The 24467-nt window shown below is 34.6% G+C and overlaps 1 protein-coding gene across 13 annotated transcripts in view; it reads right to left on the bottom strand.

The window, feature by feature from the left end:
• Positions 1-24467, bottom strand: part of FUT8 (fucosyltransferase 8) — a 308716-nt gene that overhangs the window by 150405 nt on the left and 133844 nt on the right. For all 13 annotated transcript variants that reach the window (XM_042989928.1, XM_042989927.1, XM_042989929.1 and 10 more), the window contains one exon: positions 7048-7475. In XM_042989928.1, the coding sequence (XP_042845862.1) occupies positions 7048-7250 (203 nt within the window). In that variant the 5' untranslated portion in view covers positions 7251-7475. The remainder of the gene's footprint in view (positions 1-7047; positions 7476-24467) is intronic.

Here is a 24467-nt window from a genome sequence, read left to right as displayed (position 1 = left end):
ACAACTTTATGTTAATACATTTGAAAATGTTGATAAAATGTACACATTCCTTGAAAAATACATCTTACCAAAACTGACATAAGAAAAAATAGAAAATATCAAGAGTCCAATTTCTATTAAAAAGATCAGATCCAGTATTTAAAACCTTCCCATGTCCTCTTTCACTCCCAACTCAACCCTTGCACACCCCTCAAAAGACTCTAGACCCAGAGGGCTTTGCTGGTAGAATTCTAACAAAGATTTAAAATAGAATGAATACCAACTTTATACAAAACCTTCCAGAGAATAGAACTTCCCTGCATAACCTTGCTACCAAAACGCAAAAGGCATTGTAAGAAGGAAAAACTACAGGTATACATGTCTTGTTTAACATAGAAAAAAATTCTGAAATAAAACACTGGCAAATTTAATCCAGCAATATATAAAAAGGCTAGTAAAAATTCCAGGGAGAAAGCATTTGTTTGTCAGACTGGAAAGGCTAGGAATCTTGACCACAAATCTCATTAAAATATTCTCACACAGGGAAGCAACAGTTTCCCTAAGGAAAAATAAGATACTCTTAATAGCATAAGGAATAATGGATGCAGGGTTGCAAAAATGAAAACCACATACATAAGGGAAGGTTACAAGTAGATGGCAGGTGCTCCATACATTCCAACCCATTCACTTGTTCTAGGAATATAAGTATACTCTTTACATGAGAGATGAACAGTTACAGAGATGAGAGCCTAGAGCAAATTTTCCAATCAACCAACAGGAACAAAGACATCCCTACTTTCTAATACCAACTTCTTGAACAGAAGTAAGATATGACCTATGAAACACCCCATCTGTTTCCTTTCTACCCATGTCAATGTTCCACACTTCTGCTGTCTCAGTCAAATTTTCCACCAGAAGAGTCATGCTTTGGCTCTAATCCATCTGGGAAAATTACTGCATAGCTCAGAAAAACAGATAATCCCTAAATTAATTATACATTCTTTGTGGTTTGTAAATGTATAGTTTACAGCTAGCATCTAAATTCCAGAAGAAATTTCTTCTGTTTTCCTGAATCAAACAAACAACCTTATTAGTAGGTCACAAAGTCACATTTGAATTTTCTTTAAGTTGTAATCTCAAAAATAAATGGACCTAGAACAAAAATGAATTAAGTTAAAAGGAAAGCTGTCAATTAAGTACTCTTTAGATTTTACAAGTTCTGTCCAGTTGCAACATCTGGCCTACTTATGGTGCACTGCTCAAGGGCTTTTGAACAAGTTTCAATAATTTTCTAGGTATTTTCTGCTAAATGTCAACCATGACTGAGAGGCAATGTGGCAGATTCAAATTCCAAGAAGCAAAAATTCTGTGAACCAACAGTAATTTCATATTATTAAAGGTTGAGATAAAACAAACATGAAGCATGTAAAGGCATTCCTATAGAATGGCAAGCTAAGAAAGTGATGATCTCTAAGTTTTTAAAAGAAAGACTATGACATATTTACCTAACATGCTGGCAATTAACAAGTAAGAAAGCCATGTCTGCAGAAAGACAAGTAAGAGCACAGAGAAAACATGGGAAAATAAGCAGATGTACATTGGTTCCCAAACCAAAAAATTCAATCATTAATTTAATCTAGGTCAGTATCACCTCATGTGTAGATTAATACTATGTTTCCTAGTTAATTTCATTCCAATGAGGCACATGCCCCAAATTCACCTGAAAATCTAAATCTTACTCAACCATTTTCAATGTGTCATTCCTCTGCTAAAAATCCAACCATACCTCCCTATTACTACCAACAAAGTCTAAACTAAACTCACATCGTGTCAGAACCACGATGATTTGACTTACTCTAGTACTTCTGGAAAGGAGAATTGTGGGTTAAATATGGCTACACATTCTTTGCAGTTCCTCTTTCTCTGCCCTGAATATGGAGTGTCCCTTTCACCTGCATACACTAGTAGAAGGTGGCAGAAGGGACACTGTGTGACTTTGGATACTTGGCCTTTTTCTGCTCTTGCCCTCTTGGAACACTACTATGTAAGACACCTGGACTATCCTGCTGGAAAAGCTACATGGAAGGGAGCAACTGACGACCCCAGCTAATGAGTGAGGTCATCTGGACTGCCTTACCACAATGTAGAAAACACAAGAGCAACCCCAGATTAGAAAAACAACCCAGTTGAGGACAACTTAATGAAATTTTGTTTTAAGTCACTGGGTTTTTACTTTATCTTATATTACATATATGTTTGTGCGTGTGTGTGTGTGTATACACATAATTTTACGTTGTATATAAACCCAATTTTTAAAAAGAATGCAGTAAGAAAACAAACTTTAATACAAAACCTCAGCTTTTAAAAAATAGGTAACAAATGTGAACAGACACCTCACAGAAGAATGGCAATTAAGCACATGAAAAAAATGTTCAACATCATTAGCCATGATAGAAATGCAAACTGAGGGGCAGCTGGGTAGCTCAGTCCATTGAGCATCAGACTCTTGATTTTGGCTGAGGTCATGATCTCATAGGTCATAAGTTCGGCCTGCATCAGGCTTTGCACTGAGAGCACAGAGCCTGCTTGCGATTCTTCCTCTTTCCCCTTCTCTCTGCCCCTCCCCCACTAGTGCTCTGTATCTCTCTCAAAATAAATAAACATTGGGGCGCCTGGGTGGCTCAGTCGGTTAAGCGTCCAACTTCGGCTCAGGTCAGGATCTCGTGGTCTGCGAGTTCGAGCCCCGCGTCGGGCTCTGGGCTGATGGCTCAGAGCCTGGAGCTTGCTTCCGATTCTGTGTCTCCCTCTCTCTCTGCCCCTCCCCTGTTCATGCTGTGTCTCTCTCTGTCTCAAAAATAAATAAACATTAAAAAATTTTAAAAAATAAATAAATAAATAAATAAATAAATAAATGAACATTAAAGAAAAAAAAAGAAATGCAAGTTGAAGCTACAGTGAGATAATACTACATTTCTGTTAAAACAGCTAAAATAAAAATAACTAACAATAGCAAGTGCTAAAAGTGAGAGCAACTGGAACTCCCAAGCATTGTTGGTAAGAATGCAAAACAATGCAGATAAACTGAAAAACATTTGGGCAACTTCTTAAAAAATTAAAAATGCACTCAAATGACCCAGCCACCCCACTCCTAGATATGTACCCGAGAGAAATAAAAACTTATGTTCCTGCAAAGAGCTATAAAGCAAATGTCATAACAGCTTTGTTCATAATTGTCCAAAAACAAAAACAACCCTAACATCCTTTAACTGGTCAATACATCAAAAAAAAAAAAAAAAAAAAAGACAACAATACTGTGATACATCAATACTGTCGAATACTACTCAGTATTAAAAAGGAATTAAGGGGCACCTGGGTGGCTCAGTCGGTTGAGCGTCTGACTTTGGCTCAGGTCATGATTTCACAACTCTGTGAGTTCGAGCCCCACACCGGGCTCTGTGCTGATGGCTCGGAGCCTGGAGCCTGCTTCAGATTCTGTGTCTCCCTCTTTCTGTGCCCCTAACCCACTCGCATTCTGTCTCTGTCTCTCTCAAAAATAAATAAACATTAGAAAAAAAAAAATTTTTTTTTAAATAAAAAAATAAAAAGGAATTAAAATAATACTCAGGAGAAAGAAAAAAAACTACCAATACACACAATAACATTAATGAATCCCAAGTACATTATACTAAATGAAAAAAAAAAAAGATACAGGGGCGCCTGGGTGGCTCAGTCGGTTAAGCATCCGACTTCGGCTCTGGTCATGATCTCACAGTCCGTGAGTTCGATCCCCGCGTCGGGCTCTATGCTGACAGCTCAGAGCCTGGAGGCTGCTCCAGATTCTGTGTCTCCCTCTCTCTCTGACCCTCCCCTGTTCATGCTCTGTGTCTCTCTGTCTCAAAAATAAATAAACATTTTTAAAAAAATTTTTTAAAAAAAGATACAAAAGGAGACAAACCACATTATTCTACTTAGGAACAGAATAAAATGCAGGAGAGAAAATAGATCAGTGGGTATTAGGGACAGAAGGTAAGGCTAGAATTTGACCACAAATGGGCACAACAGAATTCTGGTGGGAGGTAGAATTCTTCTATAATTTTATTGTGGTGGTAGTTACACGACTGTAAGTATTTGCCACAATTCATACACCTATGTGCTAAAAAAAAAAAAAAAAAAAAAAAAAAAAAATTTAATGTATAAAAATTATTCATCAATAAGTCAGTATTAGACACACACACACACACACACACACACACACACACACACACCAACCTCCCAAACTTTGTGCATAAACATTTGTATCCCTCAGAATAATGATTTTTAAATTATTTTCCTAAATATGTAGTACAATCAACAAAATTATCAAATTCTAGCTGAAGAACTGGTTAGATGTTTTTAAAACTAGTGTCCTAAATCTTAAAAATTGTAATTTCAAGCTTCTGAGTTGCTTTCCAAACCCAGTCCATATGCCTCATCTGAAAGAAATGACCTAGTTTTACAGACATATGAATTACTCCTTTTTGGTCTAGCTTATGAACACATTTTTTTTTTTTTAATAAGAAAAAGACATAGCAAATTGGGTACAAAATGTTACAATGAGAGGGGGAAAAAACACCAACACCAGTAGCACATCTACTGTTCTTCCTTTCATGCCAGGGTTTCTAAAATGGAATCCCTCTGGCTAAAACACAAATGTCCCTACCCGTAAAGTTGATGGAAAGACCTGAGGAGGTTTTTGTCCCTAATGAGGGAAAATAATTACTTATTTATTTTCCTAAAATTACAGCTCTCTCTATAAAAACTAACTCCAACCGTGTTTTCAGATTATATTTACAATATTAAAGCATGACGTACTGTCTCAGCTCTTAGTTGTCTCTACATTTGAACACAGTAGTTGAGAATTTAATTTCAACACAAATGAATATAAATAAAGTGGCTTACAAAAACCCAAAGATCACTCCACAGAAGAAACAACTATTATTAGAGGCAAGCTTTCTTTCATACAACACAAACAAAATACTTGGCAGTCAGAAATAAACCAACTGAAGTATCAGTATTGAAGGTGGAATGAGGAGAAAAACAATCAATTACTTACGAGCCTAAATTGTTAAGAAGCAAAATCTTTTCCGAGGAGCAATGATTCCCAGGATGTAGAATAAGATTTTACTACAATCAAAGCATATCCCAAATTAGCCCAGCATCTACTCTTGGCGATCTCCTACATGAGATTTTAGTTGAGATTTCTGAATCAGTGACTTCTCTCTGGTTTCTATTCGCAGAGGCAACACATTTCATCAGAGTCCAGACTTTCAGGTCATACTGCTAGGAAGCAAAGTAAGCTCCACCACTTGTGGAAAGTATAACTTTGGGAAAAATTAAATTACTTAATATCCCTTTCATACCTCATCTGTAAAATGGTTATAAAAATAGTACCAGCATCTCATAAAGAAATTTATGAAATTTAATGAGATAATCCACGCAAAGCCCTTGGTGCAGTACCTGGCACATGATAAACTTGATAAATGATAGCTATTATTATTAACCTCTAAATTATCAACCTTTGGGGCGCCTGGGTGGCTCAGTCGGTTAAGCGTCCGACTTCGGCTCAGGTCATGATCTCACGGTCTGTGGGTTCGAGCCCCGCGTCGGGCTCTATGCTGACAGCTCAGAGCCTGGCCTGTTTCGGATTCTGTGTCTCCTTCTCTCTGTGACCCTCCCCGTTCATGCTCTCTCTCTGTCTCAAAAATAAATAAACGTTAAAAAAAAAAATTTAAAAATATAAAACAAAATAAATTATCAACCTTTGATTCTCATAACAAATGACTGAGTAAGACTCTATTGAGAGATCACCTTCTCCATGATACTCCCAGGCTCCCGCCCAAAAGGAAATAAAAGCATATATAAATGCAAGAAGTTCTCTGTCCACTTTCTAATCCCTAATTACTTTGTATTTTACCGCATGGTACTACTTCTACAAATGACAGGAATAATTTTTCATTCATTGTATAAAATTCTTAAAACCTAGCATTTTCTTCCATAGAACATAAAAGGACCAAAAATAATATTATGGTGAAGAAAAAAGTTGAGAGAAAGAAGTGAGTTCCAAAGAAAGTGCACGAGCAGTGGCAGTGGGGAGGTAAGGGAATCAGAGAACCAAAGAAGTCTTCCCTCAAGCTCCAAAAGCATGTGACTCTGCCAACTACATTCTTTTTTCACAGACTGCTACTCAGCTTCCACACCCTAGCATTCTCCCTCTCTCCTTCCCCATCTGCTCTGAAGGCTCTATGCACAGTAGGATGCTTTCACCTTCTACTCCTCAATGTTTCTCAAAAGGGAATGAATTCTGTCCTCTTTTTCTCTACACTACCTCTCTTAGGGTCAATTACCAACTCTAGAGTAATGACTCTTCATCTCAAATCTTCAAATTCTAGCTTGAGAGACAGCAGGCCCTAAACACATAATCACCTTCATATATAAAGCAGAGGAACTAGAATTTAGGAATTATTTGTTCCCTGAAAATACAAGATTTTGTATTTCCTAACAGGTGATGCCTTCCAACATACATGGCACATTTTTTAATAGACTAGAAGCAGTAACAATAACAATTCCCTAGGTTCCAGATCCAGTTGTTTTATTTAATGATGAATTTTTGTTTCTTCATTTTAATAAGTTATATTTAGACTGACTCAGCCTCCCAATTATTATAAATGTCATTGTTATAGTCCATATAATAAAAATTTTAATATGTGCTAATTTAAATCATACAAAGTTTGTATTTAATGTATCAAAATTATTCAAAATGCTGAAGACAACTATAAATGAAGTATAAAAACATAAATTAAATGGCATGGTTTTTCTATATTAAAATCTATGTGCAAAATAAGTTTTGATACTATGAAGAAATTCTCTATTTATATAGAATTGGTATAAAAAGTATCTCACTAAAATATTTAAATTTTTACAAAAACAGTTTAAAAAAATCATTAAGTATTTTTTAATCGATGAATGAAGCCCTGAAACTAAAAACAAAGTACAATACTTCATCATTCTTCCTTCATTTTCAGAACCTACCGGAGAGATTCAGCCATTCGCCTCAAATCTTCATTTTGCTGTTTTAAGCGTTCAAGCTTTGCCAGAATCTTGGACAGTTCTCGGCTAGAGTGATCAGGGTGGTCATTATCTCGTACCAAGTGACCACCTATATAAAACAGCAAGGTCCCCCAGGCAAAAAGAATGAGCATAATCCAACGCCAGGAACCAGTCCATGGCCGCATTTTCAGATTTTCAACTCACTCCCCTGGCTTCCCGGAGCTCAAGGAATTGGAAACATCTTAAGTCTGTTTGTAGCTAGTGCGTAAGCAGTAGCCTTTTGTTGTTTCAACACATCATGCTTCAGAGAATTTGTGTCTCTGGTAGTCCTGTAGTGAATCTTTCAAGGAGATCCTCCTGGTGGTATGAGTAAGAAGCTTTACTGTCTTGTGCTTCATGGACTCTACATGCTGTGGAAAGAGTAAGAAACGTATTTAAATTATTTAGGATATGGTAAATAGCATATGCTGAGATTCATGGAGTTGGAGGAAACACTCTGGTGTTGACTGGCAGATAACCTAACTGCCTAATAATAAGTAAAAGGCAAAAGCTTTCATATCTGCCTATTAAATCAACTATGTATATATACTAGGGCTCTACCAGATTAATTAATTAGCTCTAAGCTTGAAAGTCCTCTAAGTGCCATCATCACTTTTCCTTCATACATCATTGTCAATAGATCATATATGGAGATCAAAAGACTGTATCTTTGAATAAGCAATCAAAACCAAACAAAATGTATTCAACTACATATTTTGGTCTAATGTTTCCATTAACTCAAACAGAAACATGTTCTCTGTATGAGTGAATTCATTCCTGTAAGATCTTGACTCCATCCCCCTCCATCTCACTACTCAACTGCCTTTATACTACTTAACCCTGCAGGTGACAGGCAGAGTGTCACTGATAAATTCTAAAAGTGATGTGTATGTTAGCTAATAAGCAAAGGTTATCACAGCCATTAAGTAGCAGGTAACCACTCCATATATCACAAGCAAAGGCTCATAAAGATTAGGCTAGATTATCCGTTCCTCAATTTATTAAAAAATACCAATAATTGCAACATAAGCCTATACCAATTATATCTTAGTCACTGTGCATCTTAATTATAAGTGCACATACTTTCTCAGGCGTGGCTGTGGGTTTCATTTGTCACTTTATCATCTGGCTTAGAATCCCCTTTAGAAACAAAACAGTTTTTTCCCCAAGAAAAAAATTATAGGCAGATCAAAGATCAGTCATATGATGCCTACTTTTCATGCTATATAGAAAAATACAGGTATTCAGAGTTTCCTAGTTAAAAAGCAAATTAAAAAATGAATCCACTGATGGTTTAAGGTATGGATTTAATTCAGTAAGTCAACAAAAGAAGCTATTAAATCTGAGTTAATAATATTGTGGGTGACAATATATGCAACATTGTAAATTGTTGTTATACCATATGCTGAATCCATAATATAGTCTAGTTAATTCCAAACTATACCAATAAGATATTAATTTTTTTAATCTTTCCCTTCATAGCAAAAGTTAACTTAGAAACATAACTGTGATAAACAAAAGAGAAGATAGCTTTCTAAAGACATCATTTAAATAACAATAAAAAGATGTGTTGTAACATTTTATTAAAATTACAATTAAAAATTATAATTTTTCAAAGCCAGCAAAACTATAATAACTCAAATAGAAACAGAAGTCTACAGAAACATAAATCTTGTTACATAAAATACCTTAAATTCTTATAAACCATCATCAAAAATAACCAAAATATTAAATTACCACATTTCACAATGTAGTAATATTGACATTACAGAAGTTGTAAAAACTCATTAAAAATTGTTTTAGGAGATGGGGCACCTGGGTGGCTCAGTTGGTTAAGCATCCAACTTCAGATCAGGTCATGATCTCACAGTTCGTGGGTTCGAGCCCCATGTTAGGCTCCATGCTGACATCTCAGAGCCTGGAGCCTTCTTCAGATTCTGTGTGTCTCTCTCTGCCCCTCCCCTACTCATGCTCTGTCTCTCTCTCTCTCAAAAATAAATAAAAGCATTTTTAAAAAAATTGTTGTAGGAGCAAAACATGGTCATTTTCTTAATAGCATCATTTGCACTTTTCTTTTAAGTTTATTTATTTATTTTGAGAGAGCACACGAGCATGTAAGCATGAGTGGGGGAGAGGCAGAGAGAGAGGGAGAGAGAATCCCAAGCAGGTTCCATTATGTCAACCCAGAGCCTGATGCGGGGCTCAATCTCAGGAACCATAAGATCATGATCTGAGCCAAAATCAAAAGCTGGATGCTTAACTGACACAGCCATCCAGGCACCCCTGCATTCTGTTTTTAGAAGAGAAAGCTTCCCAATTTTATTGTTCTTGGCTAGTATTTAAACATTAAATCAGAAAAAACATGCCAAGCTGAACATCAAGTAGTTTTCTATGTAATTTTCCTTAGCATGGCTTAAAAGTTGGTATAGAATTTTTTGCCCTATCCATAATGAATGCCTGCTTCCTTACTGTGTTTACTGCCTATTGTTTGAACTATGAACTATGTCTGTTAAAATGTAAACTCCATGATATTTCTCCATTTTGTTCACTGATGTATTCTAAGTACTTAGAGCAGTATTTGACCCTTAGTAGGTACTAATAAAATTTTTGGATAAATAAGTGAATGAGTGAAGGATATCATACATGACGTATGGTAGTAGGATATATTACACAATTCATGCACATTAGCCTCAGGTGCCATTTTATACTCCACTTAAGGAAGCGAATCTGAATGTAGAAAGTAAGACAGTGCTATTATGAGGAAAACAGTTCAAAAATAAAAGACATCCATAAGCTTTAGGATTTATTATTATCAACACATGTCTCACAAGACGCCCTCAAATATTTAAAATATATTGGTCTACGGGGCACCTGGGTGGCTCAGACAGTCAAGCATCCAACTTCGGCTCAGGTCATGATCTTGCGGTCTGTGAGCTCGAGCCCCGCGTTGGGCTCTGTGCTGACAGCTCAGAGCCTGGAGCCTGCCTTGGATTCTATGTCTCCCTCTCTCTCTGCCCCTCCCCTGCTTACACTTCTATCTGTCTCTCTTTCTCTCAAAAGTAAATAAATATTAAAAAAATTACAATATATTGGTCTAAAAGGCCATAACATCAACTTATGGTTACCTTTCAAACATGAGAAAATGATTTTCTCAATATTAGTGAAAATATTTCAAATTTATTAGTAAGAAAGATTTCAACATTAACTACATGAGCTAATTTCTGACTAAAATTTGTATAGTAGTGTTTGTTGAGATTTCTTCTAGGAGTGGGTTAAGTATTTATTAATTCATTCTTATTTGAGATTCACATACCACCTTTCATCTGCAGAATATATATATATATTTTTTTTTTTCAGAATATTAAGTGGATTGAAATGTGTCAGGCTTCCTTACACAAATTTATTTAATTAGTGATACCACTTTTTTTTTTAAGGTAATGGGTATTTAAATGATTTTTTTTTTGTATTTACAGAGATTCTTTGGGTTACATTTGCTTAATGTCTCTGAAACAAAAAAATATATATGTAATTTTTCAAAGTAATTTCTTGAATCTGAAAGCTAAAGTATATAATCAGTAAAACTGAGAGCTTTAATAAAGTTGCTCTGAGGCTTAGATGGCGTTAATATATAATGCACTTACTATAATGCTGGGCCCATAAGAGGTGCTCAATAAAAGGTAATACTATTTTAATGCTGATACAATATGGAGATTAAAAAATATGGGTACTAGAATAGGCAAAGCCTAGAAGGCAAAGCCTAGACTAGGGTGTTGTTCTGCTATATCACAGCTAGGTAACCTTACTGAAGTTCAATTTCTTTTTCTGTAAAATGGATATAATACATACTACCTCTCCCACAGAATACTAAAAGAGGCGTAGACAAAATAATCTTGGGAAGCAGTTAGCATATCACTAGTGAATTTTTCTTATGCTACATATGTTAATGCTGTTACATTATTTTAGACTCATTTATAATATTTTGTATAATTAATATACCATATATTATTATAGGCAGTTTCTAAAATAGCTGCCAATGATCCCGGTGTCCTGTATTCATGCCCTGTGTAATCTCCACCTCCTGAATGTGGGCTGGACCTAGTGACTTACTTCTTAGATAGAATACAGCAAAGTGATATGATTTCACTTCTGAGATAAGTTTACAAAACACTGATATTTCTTTCTTGCTCACATTCTCTCTTCTTGTTTACTTTGATGCTGCCATTTGAAAAGGCCCATGTGGAATGGAACTGAATCTGCCAACGACCACATGAGTATGCCTGGAAATGGATCCTGCACCTGTCAAACTTTGATGTGACTACAGCTTGGTTCACATTTTGATTTCAGGCTTTTGAAAGACCATAAGCCAGATGATCTAGCTAAGCCATGCCCAGATTCTTGGCCAGCAGATAATAACTGTTTTAAACCACTCAGTCTTAGGGCAATTTGTTATGTAACAATAGATAATTAATATACATGCCAACTTCCTACTGGGGCTGAATGCCTGGTCTTCAGTTCATGTGTTATTCTTTCTGTTCACAGCAAGTTGTCCAAAGTCTAAGGCACGGAGTAGGCATTCCAGATACCAGACAGAATTGAATCTTAATCACATTTTCTTATATATCCTGCTAACACATCTTACAAATACCATAAAAGTTAAACTCAATTTATAGCTTAGTTTTATACCATACTAAAAGTGTAAAGGCCATTTTTCTTAATGTTTGCTAAACAGAGTTCCACTTCCAACCATGTCAGAATAACTAGTACTAGATTTGCCCTCACACGTAAACAACTAGAAAACCTAAATATTCAGAAAAACTGTTTTCAGAGATTGGGCAATGGTCAGGCAAGACTGTGATGCCTGAGATGAGATTAACAATCAAAGGTAAGCCCTATAATTACTTCAGCTTTCTGCCTAAAATTTACTGAACACCCCCACAAAAGGGGAGAACCCAGGCAAAGCACAGCTATCTTCCTGAGGTGATAAGATAGAGACTACAGTTTAAAAGTTTAAGGGGAGAGGATCTACAAGTCAGTATATTAAAGAGGAGGGACTTGCCCAGAGAAAAGGATCCAAAAATTGGCATAAGTGATCCTTTAGTCTTTGGCTAGATACTAGGCTCTACATGCAGAAGTCTCACAAGGATGGCAAAGAACAATTATCAAGGAAAGAAAAATCAAATACTAGGTAACTGAGAAATGAACATCTCTCAGAGATCGTATAAAGGGGGAAACCTAGGAGTCCCACCCAAAGAAAATGAAAATGCCACATAGAAAATCTAGGGCATTCAGCAGAAAGCCAAGAAATAAAACATCTTAGAAGTTAAAGTTAAGTAAGCCGTAGAGTAGGGATCAGAAAATTGTCTCTAAAGAGCAAGATAATAAATATCACAAGCTATGTGCAACACATACAGTCTCTACCATATATTTTTGTTTTTATTTTTTATTTCTTTATAGCCCTTTAAGAATGTAAAATCCAATTTTAGCTAAAAAGCTATACAAAAACACTCTGTCGACCAGCTTTAGCTCATGAGTCAAAAGTTTAATGACTCCAGCCATAGAATAAAGATTAGGCTGACAAAAGCTATAACAAAACTTAAAAACAAGCTACAAAAGGACCAAGGTGATCCAAAAGTAAATTAAATGTCTATCAAATTCTTTCAAGAAAGACAACAAAATACAGTCAACAATATAAAGTTCACACTCTCCAACAACTAATCAAAAATTACAAAGAACACTGAGAGAGATCATCTTGTGATGCAGGCATCCAATGACATGCTAAAGGCTAAGGATGTACTAGAATATTGAGCAAACAATCTTGGCAATCCAAGTCCCCACACCAAGAATAAGGTAGCAGCATTCGACTACTCCAAGAGTTTTAAGTCTCTGATTCAGTGAAGGGAACAACTGCAAAAACAACAATTCAATCACTGACTGGAATGACCCCATCCCCATCCATACATAAACAAACAGCCTCAAAGAAGAAACGTGCCCATTTCTGGGCATAACCATTCACCTCAGTCTTTACTGCTCTGTCCTTAAAATGTCTGGCATGCAACATAAATTATGAGACATAAAAAAAAAAAAAAACAAAACAAAAAACAAAAAAAACAAGATGTAACAAACCATTTTCAAGAGATAAAGCAAACACCAGAACCAGAATCATAAATGAACTAGATGTTAGAACTACCAGACAGAAAATTTAGAATAATTATAACTAAACATTAAAAAATCTGTGATAAATGTGGACAACATACATGAACTAATGGATTCAGCAGATGAAATACCAAATAAACAAAAATAAAATATCAGAGGACCTTAAACAGGCCTATAAGAAAACTGGACAAAAGTGAAAACAAATCAGTGAACATGACAAGAGGTCACAGACATTATACAAAATAAAACCTGAAGAGGAAAAAAAGACTGGGAAAAAAAGGAACTCAAAAGCTGTGGGAGGATGATCTGAAATATACATAACTGGAGCTGCAGAGAGGATAAAAAATGAGGCAAAAAATACATTTTAAAAGATGTTAGCTGAGAATTTTCTAAAATGAATGAATGATAAACCACAAATCTAAGAAATGAAGAAAACTGCTGGAAGGATAAATTTAAAAGGTAGGCAAAGCTGCTGAAAAACAAAGATAGAAAACCTTGCAGGTAGCTAGGGAAAAAACATACAGATAAAGAATAAGAACATACTTCTTATGAAAAACAATGTCAACCAGAAGACAATGGAGCAACGTCTTTAAAATACTGGGTAGGGAGGGGGCTCCTGGGTGGCTCAGTTGGTTAAGAGTCTGACTTCGGGTCAGGTCATGATCTCACAGCTAATTAGTTCGAGTCCCGCATCGGGCTCTGTGCTGACAGCTCAGAGCCTAGAGCCTGCTTCAGGTTCTGCCTCTCCCTCTCTCTGCCCCTCCCCAGCTCACACTCTGTCTCTCTATCTCTCTCTCTCTCTCTCTCTCAAAAATAAATGTTAAAAACATTAAAAAAAAAAAAATACTGGGTGGGGAGAATGGGAGTGGGGAGAAGGTCAACTTACAACCAGTGAAAATATCTTCCAAAAGTTAGTTGTTTCCAGGAGAAGAAAAGGGGGGAGAGGGTGCTGAAAAATACTCTGTGCCAGCAAAACTGCACTACATATAAAAAGTTAAATGAAGTCTTTCAAGTAGGAGGAGGAGGATACTATGTAGAAATAATGGATCTACACAAAGAAAAAAATAGCACCAAAAATGGTAAAATCTAAAGAAAGTAACGACATGTTTTCCCTTAACTTAATAACAATAAATAGCTAATTCACAAATGGCAATAATGTATCACTAGGTTTACAAATCTGTAGAATATATGACAAAACACAAAAGGAGAGGAGGGAGGAAATGGGAGTGCACTGTAGTAAAGTTCTCACTATATATTAGACTGAGAACTTAAAAATGTATATTGTAAGCCCTAGAGCTGCACTGTCTGCTTCAATTGTCACTAGCCACATGCAATTATTTAAATTAGAATGGAAAGCCTGGGTGGTTCAGTCGGTTGAGCTGCAGACTTCAGCTCAAGTCATGATCTCACGGGTTCGTGAGTTCGAGACCCACATCAGGCTCACTGCTGTCAACGCAAAGCCCACTTTAGATCTCTATCCTCCTCTCTCTCTGCCCCTCCCCTGCTCAGTGTTCTCTCTCTCAAAAATAAATAAAACATTAAAAAATTTTTAAATTAGAATTAAAATTATAAATGCATCCTCAGTCATAATTCAATCGTTCAATAGCCACTTGTGCCTATGGCTACCACTGTGAATGGTACAGATTTGGAACACTTCCATCATCTCATTAAGTATCAGCCAGGATTCTTCCAGAGCAACAAATAATTTAGAAAATAAAAATAAGTATGAAAAATCCCATAGTGGAGACAAAATTTTTTAAAAAGTGTAATTCAAAATATGAAACAGAAAGGATGAACATAAGATATCTAATTTAGATATCTTTGGGCTTTCTGAGATAGGAGATAATTTAGTATCTTGAAAAGACAGGGGAAGTTTCACAGTTGCAATAGAGAAGGGAGCACATTTGAGATAGGAGAAATGGTATGAGCAAAGGTCTTTGTTCATTATGGTGACCATTTCTGAAACGAACTCTCCTGTGCCAGCAGTTAGTAGTTTACCTTCTAATAAGTTACTTCACTCAGTGTAGTTATTTATATACTAAGCTCTATTTATTTTAAAATATATAGTATGGTTCTTATCATCATTTGTAATAGAGAACACGTGGAACAAATCTACCAGGTACTTTATCTGTATAAAACACCGTAATTCGATCACTCATTCACTCAAAAAATACTTAATAAGTCCCTATCATATAAAAGACACTGTCCTAGGCAGTGGACTGTAGCAGTGAACAAGACAGACTAAAGTCTCTGCCCTCAAGAGGTAATATTCTAATGCATTCTAATTGCAAAGGAAAATAATTGAACAGAAACAACCTCATAAAAGCCTCTTCTTGCAGCAACCAACATACTGAGTGATACAGTGAGAAACTGAATATGGACTATACCACCTAATAATACATTTCTAAAAGAACTAGTTTAATCATTCTGTTAAAAATAACAACAAATGCAGTACCATTCATAACAATGTCAAATGGACTATTCTTATCTCTAACAAATATGAAAATGACCAATAGCCACTTCCTTTAGCATATGACTATGTGCAGATGTTTCCAAGAATTACATTCAAGAGGCTTCACTTTATTGCTAAGGCCAAAAGATGAGCACATGAAAATATGCTACAGAACTAACTGACTAAAGGTCAGAACAAAGACTTGTTCTGCTATGAACCATGTTTGTGAGAGGGTGGTGTTCTAAACTCAAAAATCCATCAGTACTTATTTAACTAATATAAGTATGTATACACTTATACATTGTGCAAAGGGAAATATGGCATCATATATCCAGTATTTACATGAACATGCCCTTTGATGAGAAATTCCACTACAGGAATTTTAACACATGAACAAAATGCATTTACAACATTTTTCCAATATTTCCATGCTGGAAAAAAATATAACTGCCCATTAACAGAAATATGGCTTAATTATTTATGAATTACTTTTACCCCCATAAAACTGTGCTTTTAGCATGATGCCAATAAGGAGGAAAATGTGACTCCGAAGAAAGTCAGTTTAAAACAAACCCCTAAGAGCTGATGATAGCATACAAGAAAACTAAAACAATTACTAAAAATATATGCCAGGATTTAAATTTGAAAACTGGAAAAGAAATAAAAACCACGACAAAAAAAAATGCAACTTCTATAACTAAAGAAAAAAATCAAATGTTTAAAAATTGTCTTGGAAAAGATTAAAGAGCAGATTAGATGCTACAGAGGAGAAGTTCAGTGGATTTGAAAACAGTGTAATAAAAAATATCATCACAAGGAAAAGACAATTTAACAACTGTATGGTGACAAATGTTAACTAGACTTATTGTGGTGATCGTTTCATAATATATACAAATATCAAATCATGATATTGTACACCTGAAATTAATATAATGTTATATGTTAATTTTTAAAAATTATCCAAAGAGAAAAATATTCAGAAAAAAAATCTGAAGGAGATTTGATAAAAAAGAAAAATTTAAAGCTGCCAATTTATAGCACTAACCCTAGGTTAGATATTATGGTGCTGCACAGCTAGCACCAGAGCTGTATCATCATGAACTGAAAACTTTTGGGTATAAAACTCAAATAAAAGTCATCCATCATCACTGCAAGAAAGCAATTTACATCATTACCTTCAGGGCCAGGAATCCACCAGCATTTCCCCATTTTGGCAAGCCATTTTGGCTTGAAAAAGGATTTCTCAGAACAAAATCTGTCATCCAACTTAAAGTAATGTACACTGAAAATAAGCTTAGTCATAGGCATATGCAGAATTTCCAATGTATTTTACAATACAAATAAAATCATAATTTAGAAGGGAAAAATAATTACAGAGAAAAATGCAAACATGGTAAAAAGAATTTCAGGGGGCTTCTTAGAAAAAAGTACAAATTAGTGGACAATCGAACATCTTTTAAAAGTGCTAAAATAAAAAAATGGCAAAACTACACTTTGTTATGTAGTGAAAATATTTTCAAAGATAAAAGCAGTTTTCTGTGAACTTAAGGTTTCACTTAACTTGGGTAAATACCCTAGAGTGGGACTGTTGTGTCATAAGGAAAATGTGTGTTAGAAGGAGAACGGGGAGGGGGAGGGGGAGGAGGAGCCAAACTGTACTCCAAAGTAGCTGCTCATTCTGACTTATCCCCAGCAATGAATGAGAGTTCCTCTTACTCCACAATCTTCCCAGCATTTGGGACTCTCAATTTTTTAAAGCAATTCTAATATTGTGTGGTGGTATCTTGGTGTGGTTTCAATTTGCATCCAGTTTCCCTAATAACAAATGACATTAAGAAATGTGATTATGTTTTCATGTGTTTATTTGCCATCCATATATCCTCTTTGGTGAAATGTCTATTGTGATCTTTTTGCCATTTGTATATTAGACTGTTTATTGTTGAGATTTAAGAGTCATTTATATAGTCTAGATACAAATACTTTTATCAGGTATGTGACTTTTCAAGTATTTTCTCCCAGTCTGTAACTTACCTTTTCATTCTCTTAAGAGTGTCTTACATACAACAAAAATTTTAAGGTTTTTGATGAAATACAATTTATTCTTTTCTAATTGTGGTTTTGATATTATATATAAAAGTTCAATCCCAAATCCAAGGTCACATATATTTTCCCCTATGTTTTCTTACAGTAGTTTTAGGATTCAAAGTTAAAACTACACTTACCCCAGATTGCCACTCCTAGATATCAACTCAAGAGGTATAAAAGCTTATGTTCTCACAAAATCTAATACTCAAATTTTACAGTAGCTTTATATATAATAGCAAAAATCTGGAAAAAATTGAGATGGCCTTCAACAGGGAATGAATTTAACTTTGACAAAACCAAGGAATATTACTCAGCAATAAAATGGAAGGAGATTCAAGATGCAAGGAGAGGCTGATTACAAAGGGGCCACAGGGGAAATTTTTACAGTGATGGAACAATTCTAAAGGGTACTGAAGAAGGGCACCTCATCTCTGTAGTATGCATCTGCAAACCCATACCTTCATTCTAATAATGAGAAAAATGCCAGAGGATCATTCAACAAAACACCTGACCCACACATACTCTTCAAAACTATCAAGGTCATAGAAATCATGAAACAACTAAGAAACTGTCAAAAGATTTGAAAAGACCAAGGAGACATAATGAGTAAATGCAATATGGTATCCTGGATTAGATCTTAGAAGAGAAAGGGACACTGCCCCAAATATGACTTGTAGTTTAATTAATAATATTGCACCACTGTTAATTTATTAGTTTGACAATATACCAAAGCTATGTAAGATATTAACATTAGGGAAACATGGGCAAGGAATATATGGAAACTTCTGTACTTTCTTCACAAATTCCTGTAATTCTAAAATTATTCCAAAACAAAAGTTTCTTTTTTAAGATAAAGGCAAAACAAGTACATCTTCAAAAATCAAAAGCTGAAAGAACTTGTAGGTGGCAGATAGGTATTACAAGATATATGTAAAAGGATGTTTTTCAGGATGATTGTAATTGGATATGTGAACATAAACAATGGATTTAAACAGACATATTAAATGTATGGTAAGTATAATTGAAACTTCCTCATATTAACTTATTTTAAAATAAATGATTCTTTTATGACAAAGTATCATGGGACATATAACAATGTCATAAAATGTATGACAATAATAATAAAGAATGACAGGAAGAAAAAGGAAAGATACAGTATTGAAGTTCCTACATTATCCTTCAAGAAGTATTACAATATTTGAAAGTTTGGTGAAATAGGTAAAAAGGTTCAAAATGTAAACCCTACCCATGAAATATAAAACAGATAAGCATTAGAAAAAAAATGGATACAAGTTCTTTGAAGAGACCTATAAAATTAATAATATTTCAGCTGAACTAATCAAGGGGAGAGAGAAAAATAAGACGTAAGTTGCCAATATTAGGAACGGAAGAGGGAGCATTACTACAGATGCTACAAAAAGATAAGAGAATATGGTAAGCGACTTTGTGTCAACAAATACAAAGCCAGACCTGAAACTGGCAAACTTCATTCCTTTATTTTTATAAGCAGCCTCCACACTAGGTGTGGAGCCTAAGAAGAAAGGCATAAATTTCTTAAAAGAAACAAAAACAAAGCTCAATCAAAAATTAACAATCTGAATAGCTGTACAGCCTCATAACTATTAAAGATGTTGAATATATATTTATAAACCTTCCCAAAAAGAAGACACCAGGCCCATTTGGCTTTATTTGTGAATTCTACCAAACATATGTACAGAAGATGTAACAGGAATTTTATATAAGTTTTTCTAGAAAAGAAAAAAAAATTAGCTTCATGAAAAGCTAAATATATTTTGCCATATAACTCAACAATTCCACTCTTAAAGGGAAACAAAAACCTACGCAAAGTCTTGAACAAGAATGTTCACAGCTACTTTATTATAAGAGCCAAAATTTTGAAAAAATTCAAGTATCCTACAACACATAAATGAATAAACAAATTGTGACACATTCATGTAATAGAATAGTATTCAGTAAAAAGAAACAAACTACTAATATACACAACAACATGGATGAATCTCAATAACATGCCTGGCAAAAGATACCAGGGACAAAAAAAGTACACATTAATATGAAATTTTAGAACAAAGAAACTAATACATAGTGCCAAGGAGCAACCTGTGACTGATGAAAAAGGGGAATGACAGGTACATGAAGTTATAAATTTGAGAAAAATCATCTAACTGTACACTTGATATGGGCACATTTACTTGATGCAAATTATGCTTCAATAAAGTTGAAAAACATTTTAAGAGAAAGTTTAAACAGTCTCCAATTTGTGAATGTAATTGCAAAGGTCAATAACCGAAGACTGCTAATTCACTAAATGGCTAAATTATGTGCTTGCATTTTGGATATCAATGAAATTTTTTTTTTCAGCAATATCACTGTACATTCTTTTCTGAATAAAAAATTTCAAAGGTAATTATTCTATTGATATAATCAATTCAATCCAACTGTAACGTGAAGATTGTATTTCTCATACATTTCAAAAACTGTAAATACCGATTCAAATCACTAGTAATACAATTAACAAACCATAGAGAAATTGTGTTGAATCTTTTTAGTAGTCTAACCCTTTCTCAAAACAAAAGAAATAATCACAAATATTCAAAATAATGATTCCCTAAATTAAAATACATACTAGTTATTATTACTATAAAATATATAGTTCAGAGGGTTATCATCTTTAGAAGAATTTACTTTCTTCCTGGAAAGAGTAAAAACCAAATTATTACTACAGACTGTTTCTTGAAGTAATTCACTGTAAAAAACTGAAAACTACAACAGAAAAGTAAAATAATTTATTCAACAAATTTAAACAGATTTAATTAATGATTACCATAATGTAGCAGGGGTTAAGTATACCTATTACATTTTAAAGGCATCATGTTGATAAAGGGAAACATAAATAAAACTTTTAGAGAAAAGCTAGTTATCTATTATAAAGTACAAATATTTAAAAAGCCCCTATACATACAGAGTTCAATTCAATCCTAGTTACCAAACACGCAACGCTTTAAATGTCTTCTCATTTGATCTGTATTCATTTTCAAATTAAGTACTGTTACAGAATTTATTTAAAATATTTCTCACTGTCTAGCCTCCATATATGGAAAAAGGGCAGTTTATAAAATTATGTGTTTATTAATTTAAAAAAGTAGAAAAAAACAAGTAAAAATAGTATCATAAATTAAAATGACCTTTTAATGTTAGTTGAAATCAACTTTTATTTATGTTAAAGCACTTGGTAAAACCAAATAAACTGAAATGTAAAATAAAGGGAGGGAGGAAGAAAGTGGAAAAAGGGAGGTAAGAATGCCAGGGAGGGGAAAGCAGGGGAGGGGAAAGCAGGGAAGGGGAGGGAAGGACAGAAAAGGAAATTTTCATATAGCCCCTACTAAGACTATAAAATTCAATTTTAATTCATTACTTACAGAGTCATCTATCAAACTTTCACATTGCTTATCAGTAAGGTCACAGTATATGCACATATGAATTTAAAATGCTAGGCATCCTGAATACATAAGCACAAAATACTCTATTTAAATTCACTGAAACGAGCCAATATCTTAGAAATTAATCTTCCTCATTATGAAGTGCAAACAAATAATCACATTTATGAGGTCTCTATCAGGAGTATCTCACTCACCTTAACTCAAGATAACACACCAGGTTGTGTTTACTGATGCAATTAATTTGTACTATTCAAACGGGTCCAGAAATCTGGCCTTGGCATCTGTACTTTTGGCCCTGAATAAATTAAAACTGCTAAAAAGCGGTAATATAAAAAATTCAAATAGAATGTATACCCTTACCATTTTGTCTGATTAGCCAGTACTATACAATATTTATTTGATTGGTTTCTTTAATGACTAGCTATAAATATATGGGCAGTTTACCCAACTATAAAATGGTTGGTAAATATTTTCACCGTAAAGATCACATGAAATAATGTATGTACAGGAGATTTGTAAACTGCAATGCAATTTATAAGTATCAGTTACTATTATCCTTCCCATGGTCAATAGAAACTAGGTATACTACCCTTACGCCAACTTCTTATCTATCATGGGACCTTTGTTCTTGCTATTCCTTCTACCTGGACTGCAATTCCTTTGGTTCATTCTTGTAATTCAGATCTCTACTTAAATAAATGTCACCTCTTTTCAGAGACAGTTCCTGAGAACCTGTATCAATTACAACATATTACCATACAAGGAGAGAAAATCTAATTCAAAGTAGCTTTAAAGATAAGGAAATTTTAATTTCTCAGTAGATAAAAAGTTTATTTAGTCTCTCCAAAAATCAATTTTTGGAGAGACTAAATAAACTAAATAAACCCCTCTGGCATGTCAGCCTCTGTCCTTAGGCTAGCACTCTTCATGAACAAGTTAGCTGCCTCAAACCCAGCTACATGTAGTTATTTATGGTACATTACCAAAGAACAACTGGTAATCTCCTTTAGCCTGCCTCATTTTTAAGGAAGAGGAAACTACTGACAGAAGTCTCCCCCAGAAGACCTGCATATCTGATTATCCAAGACTGACTCACCTGTGCCTCACAAAATGAATCACTGACAAATGGAATTGGATTACCATTACGGCTTAAGACTAATCAGGATTTATCCAGAAGGATAGGCTTCAAAACAAAACTGGGGCCCTGAAAGCAAGAAAGGAGAATGGCTGCAACACCCTACAAGAATACAACACCTTATCTTTTTAAAAAAACACTCACCATCCTCCATTATTCTCTATCACAACACTTACTGGCTTATTTACTTCCAATATTAAAAGGTATGCACTAGTAGAACAGGGACTTAGAGCACCATGCCTAATCAGAGCCAAGACCTTTATTAATATGTGTTGAATGAAAACCTAAATGCAAGAATATTACCCAAGTGTGCATATATATATTTAATACCTATAGTTAAAATCCTAGGCAAAACAAAATTAAAATCAAGTTTTAAAATCAAGATTTTAATAAAGAATTACATAAAGAATTAGAACTAAGTTTCAAAGGCATTTTCATATGCATATTCATTCATTCATTTTTATATACAGAAAATGTCAAAGCTAGATGCTCAGAAGGAAATATATCCAAAATAATTTCAAACCAAAGACTTGCATTCAAGCCAATTCATGATAAACTGCAGAGTCCAGAAACAAAATACTGGAAAATAATGAAGCTGAACAAAAGAGAGAAAGAAGAATCATGCAACACAAAGACTTAGGAACCCAGTGACTAAATGAAACACAGTAACATTTGTATTACAGGAGCCCCAGAAGAAGAAGAGAGAGAAATTTTATTTCAAGAAGTAATAGCAGAAAAAAAATTCCCTAATCTGGGGAAGGAAAACAGACACCTAAGTCCAGGAGGCACAGAGAATGCCCATTAAAATCAACAAAAGCAGGGGCACCTGGGTGGCTCAGTGGGTTAAGCATCCAACTTCGGCTCAGGTCATGATCTCATTGCTCATGGGTCCAAGCCCTACATTGGGCTCTGTGCTGACAGCTCAGAGCCTGGACCCTGCTTCAGATTCTGTGTCTCCCTCTATCTCTCTGCCCCTCCTCCACTCATGCTCTGTCTCTCTGTTTCTGTCTCTGTCTCTCTCTCAAATATTTTAAAAAATTAACAAAAGCAGGCTTAGACCAAAGACATATTGTTAATTAAATGTGCAAAATACAGTGATAATGAAAAAATCTTGAAAGCAGCAAGACCAAAGAAATCCATAACTTACAAGGAAAAGCCCACTAGGCTAGCTGGAGATTTCTCAACAGAAACCTAGCCAGAAGGATGCATGATATACTCAAAGTGCTGAATGGAAAAAATCTGCAGCCAACAATATTCTATCCAGCAAGTCTATCATTCAGAAAAGAAGGAGAGATAAAGAATTTCCCAGACAAATAAAAACTAAAGGAGTTCATGACAACTAAACCAGCTTTGCAAGAAATATTAAAGGGGACTCTCTGAGTGGGAAAAAGTGACCAAAAGTGTCAAAGAAAAGAAAGGATTGGAGAAAAGCTCCAGCAACAATGACAAAACAAGTAACAAAATGACAACAAATACATATTTACCAATAATTACTTTGAATGTCAATGGACTAATCATTCGAATCAAAAGACACAAGGTGGCATAATGGACAAAAATATAAGAGCCATCTATATGCTGCCTACAAGAGACTCATTTTAGACCTAAAGACACCTGCAGATTGAAAGTGAGAGGGTGGAGAAACATGTATCACACAAAGGGATGTCAAAAGAGTAGCAATACTTAGATCATACAAACTAAATTTTTTGGTTCTTGTACTATTTTTATCCTGCTTTGTTATCAGGGTAATCCCGGTCTCATAGAATGATACTGAATGTATTCCCTCCATTCCATTATTTGTAAGATTTTGAGAAAGATGGCCATTAATTATTTTTTTTTAATGTTTGGTAGAATTCACCAATGAAACCATGTGGTCTTGGGCTTTTAGGTGCTGGGAGACTTTTGATTCCTAATTCAACTTTCATTCTTATTATTGGCCTAAGAAGATTTTCTATTTCTTGGATTCAAGATTCAGGATTCAATTGTGGTAACTTGTGCATTTTTAGGAAATATGTGGGGTTTATTTGTAAGTTGTCTGATTTGTTAGTATATCATTATTTATAGTAACCTATTATCACAATAT

This window comes from Panthera tigris, chromosome B3 (genome assembly GCF_018350195.1).
Source record: "Panthera tigris isolate Pti1 chromosome B3, P.tigris_Pti1_mat1.1, whole genome shotgun sequence".
Lineage (NCBI taxonomy): Eukaryota > Metazoa > Chordata > Mammalia > Carnivora > Felidae > Panthera > Panthera tigris.
Note: the sequence above shows the minus strand (reverse complement) of the source record. Positions and strands in the feature narration are given on the sequence as shown.